We start from the raw sequence: 23,436 nt of genomic DNA on the forward strand, positions 1-23,436 counted from the left end.
GAACAGAAAGAGGTGAGGCTTGGATGCCAGCAGGCCTGGCTTAGTGCCCTCGCTCTGCCATTATTTGTGGATAAACTTTGAGCTGAAGGGAAGGACACTACCAGTCTTTAGGATTCTTGTGATGTGAATTGCTGAGGTCGCATCGCCTCCTCTCCATCTAATAAGCAGTGGGTTGTCAGGCCTCCTGCAGGTCTCTAGCTGAAAGAAGCAGTTGTGAGAGCCCAGGAAAAGCCCAAGCTTATTTTCAGGTAGCAGGAGTAATTTTGTTGTTGTTGTTAAAGTCTTTTTGCTTCCGTCCTGAACTCCTTTTGTGTAAAGGAGTGCTTTGTGCATCTCTTTGCCACTGTGGAGGAGTCAAAGAGAAAACACGATGCTTTCTTTTTCTTTGCTGAAATACTTTTCTGTGCTAAAATGACACTTTTTCCAAGGTCTTGTTTAAGTTTCCTCTTGTGGATAGAGTTTTTCCCGACCACTCCACTCCCTGTTCACTGTTCTTTCGTCTGGACCCAATTGAAATGTCAGACACTTGAATGGTCTGTGTCTGAAAATTGTCTGGGTCTTGTATTATTCACGCAGCAGTTCAAGTATATCCATTTATTTCCCAAGCCAGACTGTTAAACTTCCATTGTCCCTCCACCCACTCTACCACCATCACTGTTGGCCGTGAAGCACCCCTTGAATAATTCACAGAATCCGAATGGGGCAGCTTTAAACTTTGCCGACAACTGGACCATCGTCTGTCAGTTGGGGTCTGTTTTATGCAACATCTTTGCCCTGTTTCCTACCAGTAGCACTCTTGCTAACTTCTTCTCAGAGCCAGGATGCTTCACTAACTCTTGGTCTTTGTAAACCAGTCACCAAAACTCACTTTACATTTCTTAGCTGTCTTGACGAGACTGCATGATCAGTGTATGAACCAGCTGACGTATTTTTGTTAGACAAAGTGCTAGAATGTTGTTTCTATTTTAAAATTTCCCCCACCCCCAACCTTCAAATAAGGCAAGAAAATTCTAAAATTGCCCTAGCTCAAGGAAATGATATGGGTGTGGAGCCTTTAAGTATAAATCAACCAGTTTTATTTAAATCGCATTTAGAAATGAGGTTTACAATCCTATCAGATTTAGATCCTGTTGGATTAGAGTTAGAAATCAAAGCTTAGAACACTGACAGAGGAATTCTGTGCCCAAGAAATTGGAGCAAGATGGTCTGTCTGGACATGTGCTTGTGTGCTTTGCAGCCCAGAATGACTTCAGGAAAATAAACCAAAAGCATACCTCCTGTTCTTCCGGTTCACACTCTGGAATTCTAAGTGACATGTGGAACCCTGCAGCCTGATCCCAGTCAGGGGAAGTCTCTTGAGTTCCTTATCTCACCCTGGAGGCAGTGTCACTTTTTCCTTCTAGGCTAGAGTCTCTGCTGAGAAACCGTGCAGACCCCATCTGCAGTTCAGCTGTAGGGATTGCTGTGTTCCATGCCTTCTTCCAGCCAGCTCCCCTGGATCCACCCACAGGCCCGTGGCAGCTCCCTGCTGCTCTGCTGTTCTGTGCAGCCTTAAAGACAGGAAGGGCAGTGGTTTCCAAAGCTGCAGTCAGGACAACTCCAATTCTACCCATAGTCTCAGTCTGAGCTTTCAACTCTGTCATACTGCTTTCTTTTACTTAAGAACAACAATAAAAATCAAAGTTAGAGAAAGTTTAGTCCTTTCATTAAAATGGACAAAAATAAAAGCCCACATCAAAAAAAGCTTTTTGGGAGTCAGTAGTCTCATTTCTCTCCAACCACACAATCAGGGGAGCACTCACTTGAGCTTCACTGGATGACCACCACCTTGCCTTGAGGAGGGAGAGCTGCCTTCGCTGCCCTGTCCACAGGTACCCCCGAATCTTTGCTCCCAACACATGCCAGGGTTTGCTAATCCAGACTGTGAGCTCATTAACCTTGTCCTAGCATAGCTCCTGGAACTTGATAGAAGTTCAGAAAATATTTGTTTCTCTAATAAGGTAGTGAATTTAGGACAGGAATTATGTATGATTAATCACTCTGCTTTTATTCTCTTTGTGATTTGTGTGACTCCTGACACATACATAACAGGCATTTAACGCATGTTCACAATGTGAAGGAAATGCACAAGTTCAGAAGGCATAGGATAAAGAAAAGTGAGATTAGTTACATTAGTTTATCATAGAAATCTTTTAAATGAATCTCCGTTGTATATATATTTGGTTTTTTATTTCAAAACTACAAACTCTGTTGGGACATAGTTCACTGCCATTTTACCCATCGGTAAGAAAATTTAAAAGATATGTTAGGAGAAACTAAATGCACTTGGTCAGGTTTGAAAGCTTGGGAGAATAATTACCATTATTCTTGTGAATGACCATAGTGATAATTGTATGAGTATGGGTGATGGTGGCTTCATTAAAAAAAAATCCAACTGTAATAATCACATCAGTGCCTTTTCAATGTCCCTCAGGTTATGAACGTAGCTGGGGGAGTGTCCTTTCTTGATGCAGTTACTACCATGGATTACTTCCCAGGATTAAACTTAGAAGGCTACCCTAATAGAGACAGCACAAAATACATGGACATTTACGGCATTGCATCTGCCCACACTGTGTTGCGAGGGACACTGAGATACAAGGTAAGCATCTACACTTTCTCTTTTTCAGTTTTTAAGACCATTATGTATTTTAGCAGCAGGGAAAGACTGAGAGGGAAAGGAGAGGAGGAGCAGGAGAAAGAGAGCAAACTCCCATGTGCTGGTGCAGTCCCAAGTGCTCAGGCACCCCAGTGTGGGGTGCAGGGAGTCCCAACTTCCATTCTAACCCTCGGGCCGAACATCTCCTGATATTGGCTGTGATGTAAATGGTGCACAACCTTCATTTTCTGTAGTAATCAAAATAATTAAGATGCTATACTAAATTGCAGCCTTTTTTCTCCAGGAGTCTCATGATTGTTTTAAGAGGCTGTAACCAAATGGACAAAACAGAAACTTGTGGCTGATGAGGCGACAGGGCAGGCTGAGGTCTGACTTTAGGCTCAGTGACACTTAAGGGTGGGATGGGAGGGAAACAACAAACATCTCTTTTCCTCTCGATGGCTCCTCTCAGAGTTGACAGCAGTCTCAAGTCCCACATATCAATATATCCCCGGCTTGGTGCAGTCAAATCCAGCGAGAAGTAAATGCTACGTCTTTCTAGCAGCTGAAAATATAATTTTGGTTTGCTAGCTAGTACAGGTCCATGAAGTTTGTGAGATGAGAAGTACCGGTTGGCCACAGCTGAACATGAAGTCAGCATGCCTGGGGATGGGCTCAGAGGGGCTCCCAGAAAGCAGAGATGAAGGATGTATAACCACAAAGCAGCACATTCTAGGAGCACAAACACCTTCCTAGAGGCCGTTACCTTTGCCTGGAACCTCTTCCTTTAGACAGCTGCACTGTTCTTGGTCTCCTTCAGTCCTTGCTCTTTGTGACTCCTCTCATACCATGCGAGTTAAACATGACCAGTCCCTTGCCAAGGATGCATTTCATTGTTCTTCCCTATGTGAAGTAAGTGTTAGCATCCGGTAGACGTTTCAGGTCTGAAGGGGACTAGCTGGAAAAATAAGGTGGGAGTGGATATTACCTCTGCAGTGCTCGCATGAGACCACTGGCCTTTGGATTGCCTCGTTTCTTTTCCTGTCTAGTTCAGATTTAAGGTTTAGAATATGAAGTTATGGCAAGCATGTAGAAAATAAAATGGTTACTATAGTGATGCAAAGAAACACAATCATCTTCTCATTTTTTAAAAAAATATTTGTTTATGGGGCTGGTGCAATGGCTCAATTGGCTAATCCTCCGGTAATCCTCCACCTGCAGTGCTGGTTTCTTCATATTGGGGCACCAGTTCTAGTCCCAGCTGCTCCCCTTTTGATCCAGCTTTCTGCTTATGGCCTGGGAAAGCAGTAGAGGCTGCCCAAAGTCCTTGGGACCCTGCACCCACATAGAAGACCCAGAGGACACTCCTGGCTCCTGGCTCCTGGCTTTGGACCAGCTTAACTGACTGTAGTGGCCGCTTGGGGAGTGAGCCAACGATGAAAAATTATCTCTGTCTTCCCTTCTCTCTGTAAATCTGCCTTTTCGATAAAAATAAGTAAATAAACCTTAAAATCTTAAAAAAGATAAAGATATATATTGGCGTGGAACAGTTTTGGCATATGCTGCAGTTTTGTCGCTTAATGGATACATAAAAGAAACTTATATCTAGTGACCCCTACAAAACCCCATTTCTGAGATTAAAATAGCTAAGAAGTCAATATTTTAGATGCTGGGTGAAGAAATTCTCAGCACTTATCCAAACCTGAAAGTCAGCGTGGCTGTCCCTTCCTATTTCTCCTCTGTGAATTTGACTCACATTGAGGCTGCACAAATGTTGAATCCTTTCGTTAGCAACCTTTGAACAGTTAAAACATTAGCAACTTTTGAAAGGTTAAAACAGCATCACCTCGCAGAATTGTGGAAACTGTAGGACCACTTGTTTCACATAGTGAAATCTGTTAAGACCACAGGAACTAAAACTTTCTATAACTGTTGTTTCCCAAAGCTGTTTTCCGTACTCTGTCTCCCCCCACCCCCTTTGCATAGTAACTGTAGCAGCCACAAAGTCCCTTATTTTAGTCCTCACATTTCCCTCTCCAATTCGCACAAAAGAGAACAAATCCTCATGGTTATCCTTTACTTCATCTGCCAGTGAAATTCCATTTATTTAGCCATTTGTTATCTGTTTTCCTTCAGTAGTCTGAAATGTGGGAATGTTGGAAAATGGGGTGAGGGAATAAGTTTGAAGGGTAAGCACACACAAATTAAAACACACACACACACACACACACACACACACACACACACACACACACACACACACTTTCTTCGCTTTTTGTACAGGCAGCCCAGCAGCTAAAGAGATAATTGTAAGTTGTATTAATTTCCCTAATAGAGATGTGACAAGATTCTGTGGGTACACAGAGAACAGGGGACTCTGGAGGCATACTGAGCTGGTTCATAAGGGAGCAGCAAATATCACATAGGTGAGGGAGGGGGCCAACATACTCCATGCGCAGGAGTACTGTGTAAGGGGTCCTGGCCCTCGGGCAAGCACAGCACACTTAGGGAATTATGCCAAATGGAGATGATGATGGCAGAGAGAGGTTAAAGAAGCAGACTGGTGGATCTTTTGAACCACACCATGGACCTTAGACCTACGCTACGTGTGGAGAACAGATGAGGAAATTGTAGCAGTGTGCTAACACGATCACTTTGGCACTTTAGAAAAGTCTTTGAATCATACTTCTTCTCCAGCCCCTCTATGTGTCTTAGGGTGGTGGCTTTTAATAAACAGAATGGGGTTATTTGCTTTTGAGGATGTATCCTCAGCAGGTGACAGCCTATCACACTTGTGGAAATTTGCTCATTATACTGTCAGAAAATACAAAAACAGAAGAATCAAGTTTTACAAAGTCTCACATTATCCAACAACATTGTCATGATGTGATTGGGGAAGTTGTGTCTATATCAGCAATTCAACAACTATTTTTTGCTTGTTTCCTAAAGTAGTGGTGAAGATAGTTCCTTCTTTAAAAAAAAAGTCTAAGATTTTTGTTTTTCTTTGAAGATGAAGTTTTCTGGCACTACTTTAAATTCTTTCAGGGGTATTCCAAGGTCCTGAATGGATTTGTGAAATTGGGTCTTATAAACAGAGAAGCTTATCCTGCCCTTCAACGTGAGGCCGGTCCTCTCTCCTGGGTGAGTGACTGTGGGACTAAATGCTGTCCGGTGTTCTTCTAAAAGTGTGAACTCTGCTTTGAACCACCGTAAAAGCCAGTCCATTAGCGTATGTGCAAGAAGACAAGCCCAAGCCTCAGCACGCTCTGTGCGTTCATCGTTACAGCAGGATGGAAAGGACCTGGGGGAGAACAAACTAGATCTGTTTGCCGAGTTCCGAGAGGAGGTGCGCTGGCTGTCTGCACTGAACTCTGTGATCTGCCGGTTGTCCGAATGGTGACCCGGGACATACACTTGGGGCTAGAGGATGTGATGATCCAGGAGAGATGTGGGAGCCTCAGATCCCAGGGATTCTCTCACCTGCACACTCAGAAGCATGAGCAGTTTGAACTTCAAGAACTGATGTTTATCCCCATAAACTGTTATACCCAAATCTTAGGGTGTCAAGGTTGGAAGGTACTATGGAAACTTGAGTAGCGTTTTTGCTAATTGTCAAGATTTGACTCATTACCAGCTTGTTCATTCAACTTAAACAAACATACTCATATTCCAGTAAAAATCCCCAAAATGTAGCACAAAGAGAAAAAGGTCAGTGCCACTAATCCTAATCCTATTAAATCCTCAAAAGAAACTGGGATTCTTGCCAGCTGGTTTCTGTGTGTGTGTGTGTATTTAATATGCACTTGTGAATCATTCAGGCTCATTTGTTATAAATGCACTTGTGGAATGAAGTGAAACAAATGTCTGTCGATGCAACTAAATTGGGAAGATTGGTGTGGCATTTTTAGGGGTGCCCCAGCATCTTGAGGATGATAGCCTACAACATGGTTGACAAACTTCTTTTGTAAAAGACCAGTTTGCAAATATTTGTAAAATATTGTAGGCTTTATGTGCTGTGCTGTCTGTTGCAATCAGTTAGAAAAAAATCATAAATAAGAGAGCACATAAATAAGTGAGCATGACACGTTTCAATTAAGAAAAACAACCACCACCAGATCATCAGCTGATTTGGATGTCCCTTGTTTTGTTGGCTTCTGATCCCGAGGTTAGTTTTCCTTTGTGATCCCAGAAAAAGTCTTGTTTAGAAATTAGAAAAAAGCAATGGTCACTGTTGAAAAGTTCTTCCTTTGAAATTTGATTGCCCGTAAGGTCTTTCTCATCTCTTGAACCTATAAAAGAACTCCAGTTGCTACTGGCAACCACAGCAGCAAACCCCTTCCATGTTAACCTGCCCCAAATTAACTGCTGGAGAGTGGGTGAAAAAAACTGAAGGCAAAGATCCACAAGGGAGGAAACGCGTTGGTAAATGCTGGGACAGGATCTGTTCGGCACCGGTGCGATGTTATGGCTGGCTTTTGTGTTCAAACCTCAGTCTGGAACATTACGCATCTACTGAAATGCAGGTGCACATTATGCTGTAGTTTTGTATTACCAGTTATTTCTAATTAAAAAAATTTAGGTGCATTTGAGCTTCAATGTCTTAATGCAGTAGTTTATAAATGTATTCATTTCTTGTTTTATTAGGAACTTAGAGATTTTTCTTTTTTTTTTTTCCCTCTGTTCAGAAAGAACTCCTCTGTGATCTAGTGGACATTTCACCCTCCTCTAAGTACGATGAACTAAAAGCAGCTGTCCTTAAGAAATTAGGAGGGGACAGTACGCAAATGGAGGCAGCTGAACGGTAGGCTCCTGCCACTCAACTTGGAATAGAATATTATTGGCTGTATGGTCATTTGTGCTTTCCAGAAATGAAAGGTCATAATCTATCCAAACATTTTGCATTTATCTTCGATCATTTTGCTTTTCCAAGGTTCATCTGTCATGGAAAGATTTCTAAGTAACATATTCATTTGGGGCCAAAAAGTACACAAAAACTGGAACTCAATGCAATCATAATTAAGGGACACTTGGTGGTTTGCAACTCTTTCCTATGCAATTCCCAACAACTGTGGTTTTTGTTTGTGTTTTGCTTTAATGTAGGACACATTTTCAATGTTCTTCCAATTACTTCAATGCTTTCCTTTATGTAACTGCTAGTTGACATACTTCATGTGGGTGAGCTAACATGTAAATTCATCTAATGTAATGCTTGGGAATGAGAACTTATATTTCATTCTCTCCACGGCACTATAAGGAGCCATTCTTGGGGGAATCTGGACAGGATCTGAAGGTAGAAAAATTAGTATTGTCATCTGACAATTAAGATAGTCATAGCCTAGAGTATTAACTTGTGATTCTGTTCTTTGAAGAAAAAAAAACTAAGGTTCTCTTTTCTGCTCCTCCAAACGAGAGCATGCACAGGACTTGAACTAATGCAGCCATCTGTTGCACTTTTCAGGTTGGGCTTGCTCGGGGATGAACAAGTCCCTCGTGCGGAGTCCATTGTGGATGCGCTGTCCAAGCATTTGGCAACGAAACTCTCCTTTGGTGAGCTCTGGGGTATTAACGAACCTCGAAGTTAGCGTTGATACTGGCAGAGCGTTATACTGGCATCTAGCATTAGGGATGTGGAGGTATAATGTTAGGTAAAAGGACACTGAGCCTGTTTTTCCAGAGGGAAGAATGTAAGAATGAATTTGGGATTTACCTTTCATTTTTAATGCATTGGGGAAATACTGAAGAAGTGTTTTTGGAAGCAAACTGTGGTCTCTACAGCAGTCGGCCAGTGTCTGTGGCCAGGCTGACTTGAACAACGGACTGCGATCAACATTCTAATTTCCTTGAGGTTTTCATTTGTGTTTTTTTTTTTTTTTAACTAAAAAGCAGTGCAGATGGTCATTCAGTGGCTGAGTACAATCAGAAAGGGACTTGTCAAAGAAGATGAAATTTAGTATTTGAGTTGTAATCATAATCAACATTTTAACATTTCTTAATTTATTTTCAGGCCCTGAAGAAAAAGATATGATTGTGGTGAGAAACACATTTGGAATAAGACATCCTTCTGGACATTTAGAAAATAAGACTATTGATCTTGTGGCTTATGGAGACATCAATGGCTTTTCGGCCATGGCTAAAACTGTGGGGTTACCCACTGCCATTGCAGCTAAAATGTTGCTTACTGGTAAGTTTGATTTACCTGAGGACTGCGTCTGTTTCTACATCATCTTCAAGCCATCCAGTCCCTGGATATTTAGTAATTACCCTCACGCACAGCACTTACTGGCATTCAGTGGAATGTAGTTATTTCAGAACGTTCTAGCACTGGCTTAATGTGGTGAAGAAAGGAGTGTGAGCTTTGGAGTTGGACCTGATTTGCACCCCAGCTCAGTCCCAAGGTGACTGAATGCTGCAGGCTGTGTGTTACTCAAGCCCCTTCAAGCCATTTGAACATATGTACTTGTTTTAGTCAGCTTTTCATTTATATGACAAAAAAAAAAAATCTGAGATAGGCTAAGTATGAAGCCAAGAGGCTCATTTCACTCACAGTTCTGGAGGTTGTGTGGCTCCGTGTGTTCGGCTTTTGCGAGGGCAGCAGAGGACAATGCCAGAACGTGCAAATATGTGGAGGAATGATTGCACAGTAAGCCAGGAAGTGGAGGAGAGCAGCTGAGTCCAGTGCAGGCTTTCATAAGTGATGCTCTCTCAAACATTTCCACTTAGGGCACATCCTGAGGACCTAAAGCCATTGCATGAGACCACTTCCTACACAGTGAAAGGATGAAGTTTTATTGTATTAGCATCATCAATTGGTGGCTTTGGGGTTCTAGGTTCTGTATGATTTAAAGGAAAAGAAAATATTCAGTCCATAGTGGTACTGCCATCCCTAATTCATTTTTTTTGGCGGGGAGGGGAGCAGGTGACCGGAGGTGAAACAAGTAAAATAGTGGGTAAAGTTCTTACCCCTTTGAACTGTCCCCCAGGAATTGCTAACTCTCTTCTTTCCTTGGCTTTTACTTATTTGTCAATGATATCTCTGAGATAGCAGAGGGTATTCACTTCTTCATCCTTAAGAGTACAGACAGTATTTTCTTTATTTTCCTATCTCAGTGTTGAATACATTTTTTGAGCTACCTACAAACTTTCTATGGGGCTACACCTGAGTCAACCCATTGTAAGTTGAGAATTTGTTAGCTAGAAGTCACATTTTCATAAACCTGACCTATAGCTCCATCCAGTTTAGCAACATAATGTCTTGGCTGTTCACCCCTGTGATCACAGAGCAGGCTGGTCGTCTTGGCTGCTACTGCTGCCCCACATCGTAACAGGGTACTGTGCCATGCAGTTAGCCAAGCAACAGATCAAGCTTGAAAAATGTGAGGCATAATGTCTTTTGAATGCATGTTGTTTTTGTAGCATTTGAAAGCCTAAAAAAAACATAAGTTGAACCATGTAATCAGGAAAGTTTACACTTTGAGTTTCCACTCTTAAGCTTCAAAAAATGTCACCTCTGAACATTTGGCCTTCTTGGAAAAACCGAGGGGGTGTTAAAAAAATCCTGAACGCAGATAACTATGAAGTCATGGAAAAATGCGCAGCATCATGCTGGCTAATGACAAATTAAACTGTGCTTAGCGTAGAAGGGACAGAAGAGGGTTTCCGTGGCCTGGCAGGAAAGTGCGGCCTCACCGCTTCAGTCTTCTTACAGGTGCTCACGCTCACGTGATCAGGTTGGCTTTTGGCAAAAATGACATCAGCCAGATGACAGATCTCTGGGATTTACCTTCTTCCATTTTTCTCTGGTTACTTTAGCTGTAACAAATGTAGCTAGGTGTAAACATTTTGAGACAATTTCTCAACCCAGCTGTGTTTTCAATCTAAAAGACATTTGCTATCCTTACAGAGTGTTAATCAAATAATACTTTAGTATGGGAGATATAAGAAACTACCTTAAAAAAAAAAAAACACTTGCTCAGGCCTCCATCAGTCCACTGACTGTGAAGTGATTCCATCCATGGGTGGCTCTTGCTGGGGAAAGGGAGCTTTGGAATCACCTTTGAAACGATAACCACACATTTTTGTTCCTCCAGGTGAAATTGAAGCCAAAGGCCTGATAGGACCCTTTTCAAAAGAGATCTACGGACCAGTACTGGAGCGCATCAGAGCAGAGGGCATTATGTATACTGCACAGAGCAAAATCAATCCATGATTGGGAATTATGTTTTCTTTTTTTATTGATTTTCTCAGCAACATAGCTCTAAACAATTGTGTGACAAAATTGCCTTTATATAATGTGCTACTTTATAAGGTATAAAGCACAATGTATTTTGACAAAGTTAATATAATTGTCTTTTTTAAACATGAAGCGTTATTTTAATATGAAAATGTTTAAAACAGGAGGTGCCAATAATTACTGAAAACTTAAATAATTCCACTATATATTTTTCATACAAAAGTAGTAATGACCATGCTATTTGTCAATTCGTTGTACCACTTTTTCTTACAAGCAAATATTTTCTAAGGTCCGAGGTGCAGTTAGAAGAACGTCCTCAAGTAGCCGTACTTTGATATTCCTCAAGTTGATGCTTTTGGAAACCTTTAGATTACCTATCGGCAAAGCATTGCAAAGGGAATATTTGGCACCTGTTTAGTAGTGATGTTTTATTCTGTAAATATTGTTCCTTATAGTTTTCTCTTGATTGTTTTGAGTGGGGACTGGAAATCATCATATATGTATACATAGATCCTACCCATACAATCACCTCATAAGGCAAAGAAAAGCTACTTAACAGTAGGAAACACTCCTTTGTGTTAGGGGGTCTGAGCAAAGCAAAAGCAGAAAGGAACGTTTTCACCCTATACAAGGCGTCTGCGGAAAACCCACAGGTGGAGTCCTACTAAACAAGGTAAGGCTGAGCGACGTCCCCTAAGATCAGTAACACTGACTGCCCCTGCTTCTCTATCCAGCTTATGCAGAGGGGCCGAGCCAGGGATCTAGGGCACAGTTAGGAATTAAACTCTACCATAGTTGGTAGGCTGTTGTGGAAATACATAGAGAATCTGTAGATAGACTCTTAAAAACTAACAAGTGAGTTCGGCAAATTTTCAGTGCATATTACTGTGTAGAAACGGATTATCTTTTCATACAGTATCAATAAATGAACAGTGAATAAAGAATAAACCATGAGATTACCAAGGAATGTAAAAGGGGTAGAATTGAGAATCCAGAGATAATCAGTTGATTTTCCAAAAAGCACTAAAATAATTCAGCGGTCGGGGGTGGGAGCCTGGGGTGGGATGGCAGAAATAATTTTTTTTTAATTAAATGGTACTTGCAAATTTGACAATGTACTTGTGAAATAATAAAGTAAAATTCTTACCTCGTATAAGATATATAGTTTAACTCAAAATAAGCTTGTGCCCTAAATGTAAGAGCTAAAACTGTAAAAATAGAAGACAACAGAAATACAAGTCCTATCTAGTCTAGTTAAAATAGACAAAAAGCTATTGCAATTTAACAATGAAAATAAAATCACCTCATTTTAAAAATAGACAAAGAATGTGCATTGACCATCTTCCAAAGAAAATACCTAGAAGCCAGATAAGCCCATGCCAACTTTTCAGTTTTATTCATTGTCAGGGATACGCAAATCAAATAGATGAGATACTACATCATGCCCAATAGAATGACCCTAATGAAAAAGATGATAAATGCCTATATAACAGTGAAGGTGAGGAGAAAGTGGATCCTTCACGCCGTACGAGTGGATACATTAGGGAAAAACCCGAAAGCATTTACAGACACAGAACCTTGTACAAAAATGTTCCTGGCAGTAATCATAACACCTAGAAACACAGACAGCCCCAATGGTCATCAGCTAAAAAGGGATATGTAAAATGTATAGCCATGTAATGGCGTAGTCACCAGCCATAGAAAACAAATGGTGAATGGCTATGGTCCACACGTGGAAGCATGTTGTATGATTTCATTGACGTGAACTGTCCGGAACAAAGTCTATTTGCAGAAAATGGAGATTCATGATTGCTAAGGACTGGGAAACTGGGAGGAAAGTGGAATGACTGCTAATGAGTGTGGGGTTTCTTTTTTGGTTTATGAAGACACTGGAAAATTGATTGTGATAATGGTGGTGACAGTGTGTGTATACTCAAAGCCACTGAACTGTATACTGTATGCGAATTTTATGCTACATGAATTGCATCTTGAGTTGTTGTAAAATGCAATTATAACTTGCTCCTTGAAGAAATAACACTTTGCATTTGAGATATAAATGAAGTATTTGTTTTGCCTTCATGCATTGTGGTCATAATTGGCATTGAGAGTAAATCTGCCTTTGAAATAAACAGGTGTTAAGCTTGTTGTTTATTACCATTGCAAAAAAATCTCCAGTGCTATTTGAAATGGATCAAAATTGATGAAGAGCTGATCCCACGTATTGTACGTGGTGTATGTATATCAGTAATACACTAATAAATACATTTTGTTATGGAATGATTTCAACCACAACAGTGAATTCAGTTCAACCCATCAGGAAACACTTTGTGCCAATGACCCAACCCACTGTCTGGAACAGAGTACACTGATTGGGGACTGGTAATGCAGCACCTTGAATGGAATTGGGGCACTGCCAATATAATTGACTTGTTTGAGTTTTAGGATACTGTATGATAAAAGTAATGGAAGAGCTGATCAATATTGGTAGTGGTTATAGAAAAAGAACTGCTAGTGGGCTTGAAGAAAGCTGTGTGTCTAACCAAACACTCCCTTAGCTTTCAGAATCAGATTTACCTGTAGAAACCCCAGTATTAAAGGCGGTGTCAGTAGGGTATGGGAAGGGTCACATGTGTTGTAGTTACAGGTGTTGGGCTCTGTAAAGGGGCAGCATTTTTTTTTTAATTGTAAGATTTGTTTTACTTGAAATTCAGAGCTATAGATAGCAGAGAGATTCCACCTGCTGGATCACCACCCCCCTCCCAAAGAGTTGCAATGGCCAGAGCCAGGCTGCTGTGAAGCACGGAGCCAGAGGCTTGCTCTGGATCTTCATGTGGGTATAGGGATGCAAGGCCTTGACCCACCTTCCCCTGCTCTTCTAGGCTATCAGCAGGGAGCTGAAGCGGAACAGTCAGCACTTGAACTGGAGCCTATACAGGATGCTGGTGCCACAGGCAGAAGATTACTGTGCTATGCCACTGCACTGAACCTGGTAGTTTTTTTTTTTTTTCTAAAAGTACTAGACAACAAACATTTTAGGTTGTTCAGAGCATATACATCATAAATGCTCATTTCCACATTTGTAGTATAGAATTACATATATATAAAATTATATGGATGCAGGGTCCCAAGGCCATGACCCATTCTCTGTTGCTTTCCAAGGCCACAAGCAGGAGCTGGATCGGAAGTGGAGCAGCAGGGACACAAACCAGTGCCCACATGGGATCCCAGCACTTGAAAGGGGAGTACTACCCAGTTGAGCCATTGAGCCATGCCAGTCAGTCACACATGTTGTGCAGTAACTTCTTTTTGCCAATTTTGTTTTCATTTCAATGCTAATTCTTAATTTTCATTAGCTAACAAGAAAAATAAAAAGTGTGAATAATCATATGTGGTTATATCTAGAAGTTGCGTTTTGTTGGTATGGCAGAGTAGGTTTCTAGTGTTCTTTGGTCTTAGGTGGATTGGTAATGTGTACATAACGAATACATTGATGCATAGCAATTTCATAAACCCTGGAAGTCCCACTCTAAGCCTGAGAGTCCTAGGAAGTTGTATTGATATTTCTCCCATCTTTCTTTGATTGAAGATGACTCTGGGGTGTTGTCTGGCACAGCTCACAAGGCACTTGGCTCTGATTATTTGAGTTCATTTTCTCTGAGCCTGATTGACAGTGAAGCTGGCACAAGGTAAAACAACCCCTCACAGAAACTTGCTAACCCAAGTACAGAAAATCTGTGCTTGCTTCACAAACTGGCGATAAAAGATGATTTGTTCTCATCTCCTTCAGAAGAATACTTCAAAGGAAGTAGAGATGAGAGTTGGTAAAGAGAAGAAACCAGAATTGGTCTATAAAGCACAGAGGAAAACGGGAAGGCGAATGGCACAACTGCAACACACAAAGGCTCACATTCTTTTATTTTTTTTTGAAGATTTACTTATTTTTATTGGAAAGACAGATATACAGAGAGAAGGAGATACAGAGACAAAGATGTTTCATCCCCTGGTTCATTCCCCATGCGGCGGCAACAGCTGGAGCTAAGCTGATCTGAAGCGAGGAGCTTCCTCTGGGTCTCTTATGTGGGTGCAGGGTGCCATCCTTGATTGCTCTCCCCACCCACCAGCTGGATGGGAAATGGAGCAGCCAGGACATGAACTGGTGCCCATATGGGACACTGGCACATGCAAGGCGAGGACTTTAGCCACTGGGCAACCCCTCACATTCTTAAAACCATTCTGGCAATCTTACTAAACTATATTTGGCACAGTGGCACAGTTTTACGTTCTGGACCATCCTCCTGCCATTTCCCCCCATATTATCACAGAAGTTCATCTTCCTCCTATTTAAGTGTTTCATAGCACTGTAGGTAGAGGCAAAGTGAAACATTTAGTATCATATTGCCAAAGTAATTTGTTTCATTGTGAGCTCCTTTTATTTGGGAAAGGAGACATGTACTGCAATGTATCTTAACTTACCAGTTTCTTTCCTTCCACTTTGAAGCCTTGTGTCTTTGTTGGTTGCGTTTGTTATTTGTAGGTAGCAAATAATGGGACTTATTTTTTAATCCATTTTCCAATTTGTATCTTTTTATTGAAGAGTTTAGGCCATTTGTGTTCAGGGTTATTGTTGATAGGTAATGACTTATTCCTGCCATTTTTCCATATATGATCTCATTGTTTGCTTTGGGTTTCCTTTCCGTCTTCACTAAGAGTTTTTCTTTTCCAAAGATCACTGAGTAGTAGACGCCAAGACTTATGTCCAAGTGACTTATCCATTGAATTTCATGTATATAGGTATTTACTTGAGTTTTATTTATTTATTTATTTAGCACATCTTGTAGGACAGGTCTGGTGGTAGTAAACTCAGAGTTTGTTGCTGTTGTTCTAGCAATGTTTTATATCTCCACTTCAAAAGCGTATCTTTGTTGAATGCCATATTGTTGGTTGGTATTTTTTTTTCCTTGTTAGTAACAGAAACTCTGTCTATAAAGTTTCTGCTGAGTTCTCTGTGGCCAGGAGAATCGTCTCTCTCTTCTGTGCTATTTATTTATTTTTCTTTGTGTAGCTTTGAGATTCCTCTCTTTATCTTGAACCTTAACGGGCTTGATTATAACATATTTTGGAATAGAATTCAATAATTTTATCTAATTGGTGACCTCTGACCTCCCTGTATCTGAACAGTTCTACCTTTCTCTAGGTTTTGGATGTTCTGTTATTCTCTCTTTCAATATTCTTTTTACTCTTTGGCTTTCTCAAGTCTCTCTTGAACCCCAATAACTAGGACATTTGCACTTTTAATGCTGTCTCTCTGAAATCCTTTTTTCAACACTTCAGCACTTGAGCTTACTATTTCATTTTCTCATTTGATGTATTCTGCTATTAAATCCTTAAATTGTGTAATTTCTTTTATTGTGTTTTTCAACTCAAGGATGTCTATTTGACTTTTAAAAGAATACTTGCCATTTGTTAAGCTTCTCTGTTAAAATTTCTTGGTATTTCCCTAAATATCACCATCTTCCCTTTTACATTCTGCCTCTTAGACCTCCTATGTTTCAGATGCTGCCTGTTCGGTTTCTGACACTTTATTTTATCCGCTAGATGAAGTCAATGTTTCCTTGAAATTTCTTGACACTTATTAATGTACAAATTATTGCAAAAATAACAATTAGATCTTCTCCCCAGCGTTTGTCATCTGTCTTCATTTGTACCTGCTTTCTAGAAATTCCAGTCTGTTTTTCTCTGGGTCTGTGCAAACTTCTGCTATTTCAGCACTTGATAACATTTTACATTGAAGCCTGCTCCTGCTATTAGTATGTTGTCACTCTTAGCACCATTGACTTTTTCCTGTTCCAAGTTCATTCCAAATCCACAGTTGGTATGCTGCTCAGCATGACCTGTTAGACGCTCCACCTGTGAGTACTGTCCTGGGAGCAAAGGACTTTGGACTTTATCTGGTACTGGATGTCACTGGGATGTCACTAGCATTAAGCTCTAAGGCAAAAGTTTAGTGGTCAGTTTTCTGTCCTACCCCCACTTGCTTAGCTCTCCACTGGATATTGAAAGCTAGTGATGGCAATTGTTTGGTCACTTAGCTAGAAATAATCCAAATGCTTGGTCTGCACTTACTGGCCTGAAAGTCAGGGTTGTGGGTCCCATGCCACTGATTTTGCAGTGCCAATCCTACTACTGCTTTTATTCTCTATCCTTCTGTCAGAGGTGAGGCACGGCACTGCACTGCTTGAATATTTAGATCCATTGACCCCTATGTGCCAGTGAATCAGACTTAAGGCAACACAACTAAACAGAAGTGATAACAGGTGCTTGAGGAATGTAGTGAATGGCATGTCCAAATTACAGAGGGGAGGATTCAAGGCCAGCAGATTTGGAAAGTTTCCCTGAAGTTAATGCCTCCTGTGGCCAACTTAGTATACAATCATGACTAATTAGAAGTTCTTGATATTTAAATCACGAGAAATTTCAGTTGCAAATCCTCAATTTTATTACTCTCATTTACAGACCTTGTTTTTCTTTTAAACTTCTTTACTTCAAAATAAAAAAGTTTAGTGTCTAAAATTTAATGCCAAATATGTCTAGATACTTAAAACTGATGTAATGTGTTTCATTTACATGCCACTACTCTAGCATATCAATATCATACTAATGAGGAAGAGACCTCTGGCTTACCAGAATATTTGGTATCTAGCAAATGAATGAATGATAATCAATCAACCTTTATAGAGATAAAACACATCCTGTAGTTTGGCAAACACCTTCCCTATTAAATTTAATTGAAACAGTGCATAGCATTCCTAGTGTACTATTTGTAAACACAATCCAGGATCACATTTTAAAATTTATATGCTTACCTATAAATGTTATTTTTTATTTTATAAATTGGAGAAATAGCCTAAATCATTTCTGCTAACAAATTGAAAGTTTCAGCTAAAATATATGAAAATTAAATATAATTTTTATTGTGTAATTTGAGCAGAAGTGTGTGCAATTAAATGCTTACAATAATTTTTTGAAATAAGATTTTGGTGCTTCTTCAAAAATGTTTGTTTATTTACTTATTTGAAAGGCAGAGTTACAGAGTGGCAGAGTCAGAGATGGAGAGAGAAAGATCTTCCATCTGCTTGTTTACTCTTCAAATGCCTGAAACAGATGAGGAATGGCTAGGCTGGAGCCAGGAGACAAGAACTCCATCTGGGTGTCTCAGGTGTGTGACAGGGATCCTGGTCTTGAGCTGTCATTGGCTGCACCCAGGTTAAGCGCAGCAGCAGACTGGGCCTGCAGCTGAGCAACACTCTACCCAAACACTCCAGGATGGGATGCAGGCATCCCAGCCAGTGGTTTAATCACCATGGCCTGCCCCTGCAGCTATTTTATGTTGACATCATGAAAAAGCTCAGGAAACATCATATTAGAATGGTTGTGGATTTTAAAGGTCATCTGAGTGTGTCTAAATAGATTTCTAATGCTCACAATTAATTTGCTTTGAAAGATTGCAAAACTACTCTGATTTTAGAGAAGCAAAAGAAATGGGAAAATGATGATTAATGGAATATTATGATTACTTATTTTTCTTCTACTTCAAAAGTGGAGTATAAGAAAGAGAAAGATGGAGACCTCTCTAAACATGCAGCAGGTGGGTCTAATATTTGTATTGATGCCATGTAATATAAAAGGGAGTGGCTTAAAAACAACAAAAAAATACATTTCTTCCAGTTCTTGAAGCTGAGAAATCCAAGATCAAGTTGATATGTGGTAAAGGTATCCCTTCTAGCAGAGAGTGACTTCTCAGTATGACCTCACTGTATGAGAGGGATCTCTCTCAGGCCTCTTGTACAAAGGCACAGGTGCCTTCACTAGAGCCCTGTCTCTGACCTACTCACCAACTGTCCTACTGCCTGAGAGTTTTGTACCTGTTCCAACATAGGAATTCTGGTGGAAACAAACTATCCAATCATAACATTTCTCCTAAGCCAAAACAAATTAGTTTCCTTTAAATTACTTAATAGCACGTAGCATTGTGTATGTCAACACACGCTCTTGTGTTGTCCTCAAAAAATGTAAAATTCTGTGACAAACCAATGTATGTCAATGCAGATTGGGAACTACAGGCCTACTTCTCTCGTTATATCCCCTTGGGCTTGCTTTGTTTTCATCATCCCAATGCGACCTTCAAGCACAATTATCTGCTACATGTGCCTCCACACAATATTCCTTTAAAAAAACACACAAATCGATGGCAATATTTATATTTATTCAATTCCTTGGATAAAAATCATTTAAAGAATGTTTGGTAAGGTGTTATTCTCATAAAAACATCACAAAACATATGTAATTCTATTTGTCACGAAAGTTAGAATTACATGCTGAAATGGAGTTAATCAAGTCACATAACATAACACAGTTTGAAAAGACCTGTTGAGTGACCTACATTGTTAAAGTAATAGTTACACAGAACTAGGAAACTAACTCAGTAGTAAAATATAAGAATCTACAATTATAAATATAAATTTGGTCCATGGAGACATTAGTGCAGTATTTACAGTAAGTATCAGATGATTTCTGCTTTAGGTGAATACTGCAGTTGTCAAGTGTTGAATATCACAGGGAACAGAATGCTTATTTACAGTGTACTATATTAAAAGTTATATTTCTAGCAAATCTGATGAGTGCTACAATTACAGCTAAAAAGTTGACACTAAAAACACATTTTTTTTTGTAGTTGGGAATTTCTAATATCTATAAATTGAAATTTCTGTTAAAATCAATATGGAAAAAATACCATAATTGCAGTCTTAGAAATACTGTAAAATTCAATCACTTTAGTTCAGACATAATAAGTGAATTACAAGAAGTCTTTCAAAAAGGCACACATTGTTAATGATGTAAATTTGGCAGATTTCTATGTCACGAAAGTTACTGTCAGGTGATGAGATGTAAACAGATAACACAGCTGGATTGAGTTTCCTGTCTGATTGTGGAAAGGGGGAAGCATTTCTCAGATGTAGGATCCTCTCTTCCTCTTCTGGATTACACTAAAGACTCCAAGCTCTCAGCTATGTTGCCATCGGGCAGTGCTGTGCCATTGCTGTCCAAAGAGGTGGAGGGGTTCTCTTCCTGCCTTGTGCTCACCAGGCTGAGGACCACTTTATAGAGAAACTGATACTGCTCCTACAGAACAGAGGATTGGAGGTTACAAACAGCCAGCTCAATGAAAACACGCATCCATTTCATTAAGCAACATTTTTAGATACACTTTGTCAGCGTCCTTGGAAGAGTACTTGTTAAGGGCCTTATATTTTCAACAGTGGAAGTGAATATACATTAACAACTCTGTTTTAATTCTAACATTGGTTCAGTTAGCACACATCTGTTAACTTGGAAAACAGGTCAATATTCATTTGCAGTGCCAACTGCTCCGTCCTTTTTCACTGGCTTCTTAGCCTGAGAAGGTGATGTGATTAGGTTTATTAACTTGTGACTGAACTCTGTGGTAACTGTAAACAACTCAACAGTAGGTCCTTCCTCTAGTTATGAAATCTGCTGATTCTTTTGGTTCATTGAAAGGTCTCGGACATGAGCACACTGTCAGCTCAAGAACCCAGGCAGAATGCAGGTGTTCTTGCAAGATCTGCTGTTGACCATGTGTCCACATTCTGTGAACCTGACTAATCCTATGCCCTGCTTGAAATGTGCTCTACTTGACCTCAGGGTGGAGACATCAAGATGCAAGCACTTTTCCTTTTATAGATGTCAGGCAGAGAATCCACGTCAGTGACTGCTGTCAGGGCAGAAAACATTAGGATGACAGGTGAATCAGCACATCACTTAATACATTCTCAAAACTTGGGACTGGGGAAAGCAAACTTAGTGCAACTCAAGTGGTCCAGAGGAAATATTTAGTAGAAGCTCATCTAAGTAGCATCACCTGGCACTGACGTATCCTAAAGCTTTAAGGATTCTTTACAAGGATCTTATATACAAACATATCAAGAAGCTGTGGGTGAGCCCACGACTTCTACATCTGCCCAAGTTCCTCACTTCCCTATCGCCTGTCAGCCTGTTTCTACAATGCAAACTTCCTAATTATTTTCCATGTTAATTATTTTCCAAGTAGTGTCTCTCCAGATATGATATGCACGTTCCTTGATTGTACATGCCTTTCTTTATAAAAGCACTTCGGAACCAGCTCTCTGTTCACTTCAGAAGCTACTTGGTTCAAGGTCTGTCTTCTGACTATTGTGTGAGGTTATCAAGACCTGAGCCTCAGAAGGTAACTATTTATTCTGCTACAGAAGTCAATTTGTTAGAGGTTCTAAGAAGAATATTTTCCAGAATTAAAATAAGTCTCATATGTTAATTTTAATACTTTTTCTATCAGTCCCTGGATGATGGGGTTTAAATGCTTATTGTTTGTTGTTTGAATTTCATGGATTAAGCATTCTTTTTCAGTTCAGCTTGAAAATTGCATGGTAATGTATCAGTTAATGTGATCTTTCTGGACGTATGGAAAGATGTCTGTAGCTGTTTTCAAAGAGTACTCCAACAATGAAAAGCTTGACTCACTGATTTTCTACTTACAACGTCGGCAAAGACTCCTGGCCTCATCAAATTGATCATCTTGGCCACCTGGTAAACATCCACGGAACTCTCTTTTTCTAGTTGATGCATGAGTGTTGTCAGGGCACAGAAAGTTCCTGCTGTCACACCTCCATGCCTTGCAGCAAGACAAAAGGACAAAAGATTCCATTTAGATGGATCGAACACTAGCATGAAATTTATAGAGCTCACGCTCTTCACAACATTGCAGGCAAATTGCAGAAAATTTGAATGAATTACTTCTTTACTTTTGTGTGTACAGAACCATGGTTTAACTTTAAACATTACCGAGTGTTTGCAATATTGATGAGATACTTTTTGGAAATTGAATATTTTATTGCACATTTGCTTTTATATTATGGCAAAAGCTAGCAATAAACAATATGATTTCATTGAGATCATAATTAGTCATGTAAATATGTGTAATATGTATATCATATGTAATTGTATATAACATATAATTCCAACATACACAATTTAAATTTTTTCATAGAACTCTGGAAAGAACTATTGGATAAAGATTCTAATTTCTGACAACTAGACACATGAAAAGTTCTGTCCCAGGAAGTGAAGGTGTAAATAATATCTCGCTGGTTAGTATCTGTAAAAATTCCAATGCTCAAACCAGCTCATGATGCAAAATATTCTTGAAATAAAATAAAAAAGCAGATTCTTGCTATCATACATGCATTTCCTGTGTTCAACTGGAGCTTTAAATAAAGTGGGAAAAGACAATTTCTTTATTAAGTTTGTTGATAAGCAAATAATTAACCTTGGCTGAGTCACACAGTTGGCTGGCGGCATTAACTTGGCCTGAGGACAATGGAAATAAAAATATACATACAGAGAATGCTCAGGTGTGAACAAACGTTAACATGTGGAACTTACTCATCGTGAACAATCATGGGTCCATCCCTGTTGGCAGCTTCTTCTTTGATAATGCTTATAAGTTCAAATGTTTTACTGATTGGACTATCTGGATTTGGCCATTTGGGACACTGAAAATGCCTCACTTCAAGTACATAATCATCCTATAAGTAGAAAAAAAACCCCAAACTTTTAAAAGTAATATTGGTCAGTGACTGTTTATCACAAGTGGAATAATTAGGGAAAAGTAGTTAATGATAGCAGGTGCAGCCATCCTTAACGACGAGGGAAGCTACACTTACAATACCACATTCACCACGCATACGGGTATGCTACTAGGACAAAAAAAACCTGATTTCTTCTCTAGTCCTAAACACAAGCCTTTTTTAAATGGGTGAATTATACCAGTGCTAGCAAACCACAAGAGTGTGTTCCCAAGACCTGTGGCTATACTACTAAATGTCAGATTGTGCAAGTCAATGTTTGATACTAAAATCTGTTTCGAAGACAGCACTGATCTCAAACCCTGGCTACATTTGGCTATACTAAGGGAAGAATGAGGCTGTAGATGCTCTGGGGAAAATGCTGGCAAGGTGGGTGAGGAGCCAGGTTCAGGCCCAGTTACACTCCCATCTGATTCTTGTTTATATGATAAATCAGATCACACAACTTGAGTAAACCTCTAAAACCTTCGAGCTCCACTTTTCCTGGAATGTACTCAGTGAAATACTGAATTTAAAAATAAGTTTCGAGAGAGAACCTATGGACAGTGGTTAAGGTTTTGCCCAGATGGCCAAATTTCGTATTGGCATACCTGAGTTCAAGACTAGACCCTGCATTTGATTCTAGGTTCCTGTTAACATGTACCCTGAAGTCAGTAGTGATGCCTCAACTACTTGGGTCTTTGTCATCCACGTCCAGTTCCCAGCTTTTGCTTGGCATAGCACCAGCTACTGTGGGCACTGCATCTGAGTATACAGTATTTTTCCCTACTTTAATTTACAACAATGCAAGATGGACCTGGCATTGTGGTGCAGCAGGTAAAGCTGACCCCGATGACACTGGCATCCCCTATGGGATCATGCCTGCTGCA

At 39.9% G+C, this 23,436-nt stretch overlaps 2 protein-coding genes across 2 annotated transcripts in view; one reads left to right on the forward strand and one right to left on the reverse strand.

Annotated features, from left to right (window-relative positions):
- AASS (aminoadipate-semialdehyde synthase) overlaps window positions 1–11,202 on the forward strand; it is a 34,446-nt gene extending 23,244 nt beyond the window's left edge. The window contains exons 18-23 of the mRNA XM_041002148.1: window positions 2,474–2,641; window positions 5,684–5,779; window positions 7,324–7,439; window positions 8,097–8,185; window positions 8,643–8,819; window positions 10,726–11,202. Coding sequence (XP_040858082.1) covers window positions 2,474–2,641; window positions 5,684–5,779; window positions 7,324–7,439; window positions 8,097–8,185; window positions 8,643–8,819; window positions 10,726–10,844 — 765 coding nt within the window. The 3' untranslated portion in view covers window positions 10,845–11,202. The remainder of the gene's footprint in view (window positions 1–2,473; window positions 2,642–5,683; window positions 5,780–7,323; window positions 7,440–8,096; window positions 8,186–8,642; window positions 8,820–10,725) is intronic.
- Window positions 11,203–19,119: 7,917 nt separating this feature from the next.
- PTPRZ1 (protein tyrosine phosphatase receptor type Z1) overlaps window positions 19,120–23,436 on the reverse strand; it is a 116,716-nt gene continuing 112,399 nt past the window's right edge. Inside the window, exons 28-30 of the mRNA XM_041001920.1 lie at window positions 22,365–22,507; window positions 21,459–21,594; window positions 19,120–20,048 (exon numbers count right to left, since the gene is read on the reverse strand). Coding sequence (XP_040857854.1) covers window positions 19,908–20,048; window positions 21,459–21,594; window positions 22,365–22,507 — 420 coding nt within the window. The 3' untranslated portion in view covers window positions 19,120–19,907. The remainder of the gene's footprint in view (window positions 20,049–21,458; window positions 21,595–22,364; window positions 22,508–23,436) is intronic.

This window comes from Ochotona curzoniae, unplaced genomic scaffold (genome assembly GCF_017591425.1).
Source record: "Ochotona curzoniae isolate NIBS_2020 unplaced genomic scaffold, NIBS_Ocur_1.0 scaffold_2476, whole genome shotgun sequence".
Lineage (NCBI taxonomy): Eukaryota > Metazoa > Chordata > Mammalia > Lagomorpha > Ochotonidae > Ochotona > Ochotona curzoniae.